A 7,500-nucleotide genomic window follows, 5' to 3' on the forward strand; every position below is an offset into this window, starting at 1 on the left:
TGTTATTATTTGCTTGGGCATTCTTTTCTTGCAGATCAGATTCAGTGGGATAAAGGTAATTATGAATCTTGTTTCATCGTTGCTTTTCTTAATTAGTAATCTAACATCGAGAGAACTATCAAGCTTATCTATGTTGAAGGTGAGGCTAATGTGCACCACCAAGAAGTCAATTTTGATAACTACTAATCCACTAACTAAAAAGCTAACTTCGGTAACACTAAATTATTAGACTGCTAAAAATAAATTAGCGAAAGCTAACGACATACGCTAACCGCTATTATTATAGTTGTTTTTTTCATCTACTTTCCCTCTCGTAAAAAAAGAAAAAGAGAAAACAGATTAGATAGTTTATCATGGTGGATCTTTGTGTATGCGTTGTGTTTGTGCAATGTGAGTTTGTATGTGTGTATGGATGTATGTAAATAAATCACACAGTCTACAAGAAATCACCACGAGACTTTGAGATACAAAGTTCAGCCCCTCGGCTGAATAGAATAGTTTGGCGGCAGCTAGGATAAATTAATAAACAGCTTTAATAGGGTTAACCGTGATGGGTTTAACCTTTCTGTGCGGAGGAGTTTAGCTTAACAAAGTTGTTCCTTGTCAGTAGGAACATGAATAGGACTGAAAAGATTAGATTACTGCTTTTCTCTCTCTCTTTCTCTCTCTCTCTCTCTCTCGTTCCTTAACTAGAATGTTGAACCTTGTAAAGGAAGTTGCTCTACTTGCTGATTAGATTTACATGTATAAAGAGATGGGAGGATTACGCTAGGAGCCGCTTAGCTACATCCAAGTTTGTCCACTTTGGGCGATGTGCTCGAACTGCCGAGGCACGTAGTAGACGCGAGTACCTGTCAAGAATCGAACTCGGGTCTGCTTCGTGGGAAGTGAGATGAAAACACATAAACACACGTAAATACACACACAAACACACACACACACACAGACACACACACACACACACACACACACACACACACACACACACACACACACACACACACACACACACACACACACACACACACACACACACACACACACACACACACACACACACACACACACACACACACACAGATTGGATGAGGCGACAGTGTGTGCAAAAACTATACAAGAATTTAAGAACAAACTAGATGCTGAAAGATACAAAGACGGGGCACTACTAGCATAGCTCTCTTCCCGTATAATACAACTAGGTAAATGCAACTAGGTAGGGAAACACACACACGCACACACACACACACACACACACACACACACACACACACACACACACACACACACACACACACACACACACACTTTACCCGTTCTTCCACTTCCTTCTCCGGCTTACGTTCTCTCGAGCGTTCCCTTTCCTCGCCGTTCCTTTCTCTCGTGTTCCACGTTCATCACCTTCATCCCATATCCATTTTCCTTCCTGATGCTTATCTTCCTCCGCATTTCTCATTCCTATCGTTCCCACCCACCCACTTCTGCCTTTCTTCTGTTCCATTTCCCGTTCTTTCTTATTCTTATTTTTAACTTTCTCTTCACATTTCTCTTTTTCCCTCTGTATCACTCCCTTTCTTCTCCCCACCTGAGAGGCTTTCTTTTCTTCCCCTCTCCCCCCCCCGCTTTCGATCTCTAACTTCCCCCCTCTCCTTCTCTCTTTCTCTTTCTCTCTCCCTCTCCCTCTCTCTCTCTCTTTCCTCCTCCTCCTCCTCCTCCTCCTCCTCCTCCTCCTCCTCCTCTCCACGCCAATCTTGTTGACCCCTCCGTTCACGTTCTCGTTCTCCAGTCTTCTCTCTTTCCCCTCTCTTCCTCCTCTCCGCCCACTCTCCTCCTCCTCCTCCCCTCCTCCTCCTCTCCAGTCCAATCCCGTTGCAATGAACTCTTATTCATTGCCCTGTCTCCTCCTCCTCCTCAGCTTGCCCTCACCTTGACGTCTCTTGCACGGAGGTCATCGGTAGTACGGAGGATTGAGAAGCCCCAAAAGGATTATAAAGAGTGCAGGTCGCCGACCTCCTGAAGGAGGTGAAGAGGGAGGGCGAGGAGAACGTCAAGGGCGTTCCAGGAACTGGAGTTTACCTCAGATGTCACCTAGAACAACCTAGACTCTTAAGCACCTGGGGGATTGTGAGGGTTCAGCAGTCACTGGGTACTCTTGATGAAATTTTCGGCGCGTTTTTTGAGTTCATTCTGACGCCTTGCTTCACCCCCGCAAAACCTACTGTGGCTGGAAAACGTGTTCTCAAAGAATTCCCCCACCACAACCTCCTCCTCCTCCTCCTCCTCCTCCTCCTCCTCCTCCTCCTCCTCCTCCTCCTCCTCCTCCTCCTCCTCCTCCTCCTCCTCCTCCTCCTCCTCCTCCTCCTCCTCCTCGCTTTTCCAGAACCCATAGACATCTACTTGGGGTTACGTAGACGATGGTATTTCCTTAGAAAACCTTATTCTGCGCGAAGGTTGTATCCTTACTTCTTTTCTCTCTTTCTCGCTCTCTCGCCGTGCTTCTCCCAACCCCTTTTCTTTCTCCGTTTATCTCTTCCTATTTCTCTCCGGCTGTGAGAGCCTCGTTAGAGACTTGGCCGCGCTTCTTTGGTCTTTGGGAAAGAGCCCACGGCTTAAAGGCGGGATCTGCTTTATCAGCTGTTTCTGGAACCTCTGCTCCTCCTCCTCCTCCTTTTCCTTTTCCTTCTCCTCCTGTTACTCCTCGTCCTCCTCCTCCTCCTTTTCCTTCTCCTGTTCCTCCTCCTCTTCCTCGTGTTCCTCCCTCTCCCCCTCCACCTTGCTCTTCTCCATCTCCTTTTTCTTCTCCTCCTCTCCCTAGTGGGTCCAGTTAAATTTGGAGTCAGGATGCATTTTTGTTTCAGGATTTTTTTCCTTGCAGAAAATCAGGTTTGGTCTTTATTCTTGAATTGTTTAAGGTTTCAGTGCAGCATGGACCGCAGGTAATCAGCGAGGCTTCAGAAGCCTCCTTTCGTCTAAAGTGAGGCTTGAGTGCGATCAAGAATACTTGAGAGGCGACAAAACCCTGAAAGGAGAAGGTTCAAGTCAAAGTGCCAACCTTGGGGGAGCCTGGCCGTCGAGTAACACTTGAGCTGATCAATAACAAAGGGTTGGGTGAAATGAAGCAAGATATCGGGAGAAAGAAGAGGAGAAATAGGAGAAATAAGACCCTCCACACACTTTTTTTCATCTTTTTCATCTTCTTCGTTTTTTTCTGTTGTCGAAAGTTCCATAATCAGCGAAAATTTCATAATCAGTGAAAATATCTTTTGTTCCAAAGTGATTTTATTTCGTGGCCGAAACCTATTTGATTTTGTTTCTTATAGAGACAACTGAACTCTTGAAGCTAAACCAAGTTCTCGATCTCCTTCTGGTAACATGTTCATGCCTTCATTCTCGTTCATAAATCCCTGAGACACTTCTGTGGAGGGTGAGAGGAGGAGTTTGAGGCGTCCTACACCATTACTGGATAACGTGCAGTAGTCAAGCCAAACTACCACGCCAATACACATGAAGAGTGATAAATAGAATGCGAACTTTTAGCACCAGTATCTTGGCCCAGTAGTCCAAAGTAGGAGTGGTTCAAAGCACTATGAATGCGTCTACACCAATAATTCCACTTCGCAATAAGAGTGACCTTATTATTTATCAATCAATTATTTTACCAATTATTTTACCAGGTATAGGTGTATCAATTATTTTACCAGATATAGGTGTATGCATATGTATACATAAATACAAAAATACAAAAAATGTACATAGAGAGGCTCCTGAAAGAAAAGAATAGAACTGAGAGTTTCCGAAATTAAAAAAACAAGTGTTGGCATAAGGGAAGCGTCTTCAAATTCCCTTTTCGAAAAAACAAAAACAAAAAACGAAGTCATAGTCAAATTGAAAAACATTAGGAGGAAGAGGGTTTCAAGCCCTCTAGTGAAAGGAAGGAAAGAGAATACTGGTTGACTTTTGCAAAAATTATATATGTATGTATTTTTCCTTCATTAGTAGAATGATGCCAATATATCTAATATTTTGTTTTTGGGAATTATGCTCGTCGTCTTGTTGGAAATAATGACGTGTAAAGAATTACAATGGTCATGGGATTACATATTAATTTATTTATTGACTTGTATATATTTATTTGCTTATTTATTTACTTGTTTTAAGACACTGGATTACCCTGTCCACACACAAAAAAGTGTTGAATAAATAAAAAAGATAAAGATAGATTAAAAAGAAATTCCGTTGAGTTAAAGGGGAAAAGGTATCACAGGGTGACAGGTAATCCAAAATAGAATGATAAGTTGATTATAATTGGATGCCCTTTGTGCTAGGTCTTCATCTAAACAGGAAAAACTATTTTCATTTGCTTAACCTTAAAGAGCAACAATATTTATTTGGTATATACCTTCAGAGAGAGAGAGAGAGAGAAAGAGAGAGAGGGAGAGAGAGAGAGAGAGAGAGAGAGAGAGAGAGAGAGAGAGAGACTGCATTTTCCAGTGCCTGACAGTAGCATTCAGCCGAGAAGATTAAGATGGACATTACATTTAGGTCAGGAAGTTCAGGAGGGAGACTGTGCAAGCCTTATGGTCTTCTGCAGTCTCCTCCATCATTATGTTCTTAATGTGTTACGCGGCCTAAAGGGATGTTCCCCGCATCTGCTCCGTAGATGAGTAGAAAGGATAACGTTGACGACACATCCATTTGTTCCGACTGCCACCAGGTGATTTAATGCAGCCGAGTGGGAACTCCCAGCTGAACATCGAAAGGATTAGATTGGATTGTGTCATTAATGATGATCTGTATGCGTTGGCTTTGTGTTGGTATGTTGCAGCCTTTCAGTGATCGCGTGTTGTTGTTTCAGAGCAGTGATAACAACGTCAGTAAGGATAATGCTGCAGCGTCAGCTGAATCAGCTAATACGATCAGCATGTCTTCAGCGATGATTTGTGCCGCGAAGATAACCCGATCATCGGATTGGCAGTCAGTGATCGGTCTATCATTAGCTATATTTAGAAGTTGTGGAAATAATACAACTTCCCATCCTCTGCTGGGTGTCCATTACTATTGAAAGCATAGAGGCAACATTGACCTTGACTTCTGTGATAGATACATGTATGAGAATGTCTGTCCATGTGTGTGCGGCTGTGTGGTTTTACATATGTACATGACTGTCTTGTGAATTCTTGCAAGTGCCCATGTGCCCATATATGGTGCCTCTGTCCATTCTTAAAGATCATTTCATTCAACCATATCCCAATCAAATAGCGACGCAAACGTTTTATTTTGATCCAGAAAACGATTTTATCCATCCAACAGTCTGTAGCGTTTACACAAATGTTAGTTCAGGATCTGTTACAGTAACCGCCCACATTAGCCACGTTACAGACACCCTTTATCCTCCCTAACACCGATAGACTCTATTCACTTGAGGGGACCTTCCATCTACCTGGCGTAGTGAACAGAGCCTCCTAGTCGAGTGATCTTCACATAACCCGAGGCTCGGGGGGATAGGGGTGCTTTCGGTAAATATGAACACACACACCCCTTACCCTGCCTTTATGTTACAGATGGACCAAAGTTAGTTCTCCGTAATGACAGTCTGGCCGAGCGGGAGTGAAATGCCTTCAATTATATGGCAGAGAATGGTTGACATACAACCCTCAGGCACCTCCTTTGTTACACTGTGCAATAATCTCGTAATGAGGGTACTTTGCTGGCAAGGGAATACAATGGGAGAGCAAACTAGTAGGGGAGGTCTGTCGGGCCATGACAAAACCAAAGAGGAGAGAGATTAGAATCATGTTGCATTGCTGGCTTGCATTATATCATTTGGCTCAGTCCAGCTGGGGTGGGGTGGGGGGTTCTCAGTTCAAATGTTTTGTTCAATTGAAGGGCGGTCTCGAGTAAACGTGCTCAGATTACAGACTGTTCACTTTTTATGCAGTGATTATTTATTGATAAGAAAAGAATCCTCTGCGAAATGAAAACAAATATATATAGAAATAAACAAACAAATAAAAAATAAAGTTCATTAGGAATAGAGAACTACAAACCAGTTGTTCATAGTCTACGCCAAGTTCAATTAAACATAGTGGTATTTTCAAATTGGTAAGGATATCCGTACTGAAGTGGTGAATCCTTTAGTGATGAATATAGTCTTTGGTGGACCAGAGTCCTTTAAATGTGACGTCTGTTTTAGGGATGAATCTTTTATCAACGTATTTAACTTTGTTAAAGTTTTTGCGAATGTGTTTGTGTGTGTGTGTTTGTGTGTGTGTGTGTGTGTGTGTGTGTGTGTGTGTTGATGTGTGAAAACTCCTTCTAGGGCACCATCGTGAGTCGAAATTCCTTCACAAGCCGTGACTGATTGAAAAACTGTGACGCAAACCAGAACAACAATTGTAAAGTATATCACTATACTGAAGTGATTTTCTATCAGGGGTCGGTTCCAGCTCACCCCTGGGGTCACACAGGACCTCGCAAGAGGACCCAGAGTCCGAGGACTATTGGAAGACTTGATGATCTCGAAGACACCTTGGTGGACTCGAATACTCTTCAAGAAGTACAAGAATAACGTTCTTGAGACCTAGAGACCAAAATTCCGTGACCCAAAGCATAACGTTACATTACGGTGATGCCAGCTTGTGGGCACGTGGCACACTGCATCACGTCACGTGTTCAGCTACATCACGTGGTCTGCGACGTCACAGGGGCGGGTTCCGGGCGGCGTGACGTGTTCAGCCACATCACGTGGACCGCGACGTCACAGGGGCGGGCGGCGTGATGTGAGCTTCAGGAGCGTTGAGCTGCAGCACTTGGTGGTGGTGGCTTGGGGTGGGGATGGGGGTCAGGGGAGGGGGATCCATCACAGCAGCCACAAGAAAAACAAGAAAACCAGCAGCGACGGAGGAGGAGGAGAAACAGCTACAGCGCGACCCTGGCGTCAACAACGCAAACAACAACAAAGGCAACGTTGCAAGATGAGACCTTTTCAGCCTCGGCGGCGACGATGGAAGAAGAAGAAGCGACAGCGTCGCATGGAAAGGAAAGTATCACATCTCCCTGTACTGGAAGGGGGGGGGGAGAAGGGGGAGAAGGGGGAAGGGAAGAAGGTGGGGGCGAGAAGACGAAGGGCACAGGAGGAGGGCAGCAAAACAGTAACAACACTAGCTTCAGGACTTGAGCTGCAGCATATCAGGAACTTGGTAGCAGCACCACCACCAGCACGGCGCAACCACGTATCGATCGACCGGAGCCCCCTCCCTCCTCCCCTCCCCTCCCCTCCCCCTCCCTCCCTCCTCCCCTCCCCCTCCCTCCCTCCTCCCCCTCCCTCCCTCCTCCCCTCCCCAACCTCTTCCCCTCCATTTCCCTCCACTCCCCTCCACTCCCGTCTCCTCCCCTCCGCTTCTCTCCTTTGTTTCGCTCTTCCTTCTTCTCTTCCCTTCCCCTCTCTTTCTCTCCACACACCTGCCCTTCCCTTACCTTCCCCTCTCTTCCCCTCTTCCCTTC

The 7,500-nt window shown here is 45.1% G+C and overlaps 1 protein-coding gene across 1 annotated transcript in view; it reads left to right on the forward strand.

Moving 5' to 3' along the window:
• Positions 1-7,500, forward strand: part of Sema1a (semaphorin 1a) — a 212,924-nt gene that overhangs the window by 48,329 nt on the left and 157,095 nt on the right. The window contains exon 2 of the mRNA XM_076197580.1: positions 35-55. Within this exon, the coding sequence (XP_076053695.1) occupies positions 35-55 (21 nt within the window). The remainder of the gene's footprint in view (positions 1-34; positions 56-7,500) is intronic.

The sequence above is a fragment of the Oratosquilla oratoria genome, chromosome 14, assembly GCF_046742065.1.
Source record: "Oratosquilla oratoria isolate Oo_2021 chromosome 14, ASM4674206v1, whole genome shotgun sequence".
NCBI lineage: Eukaryota > Metazoa > Arthropoda > Malacostraca > Stomatopoda > Squillidae > Oratosquilla > Oratosquilla oratoria.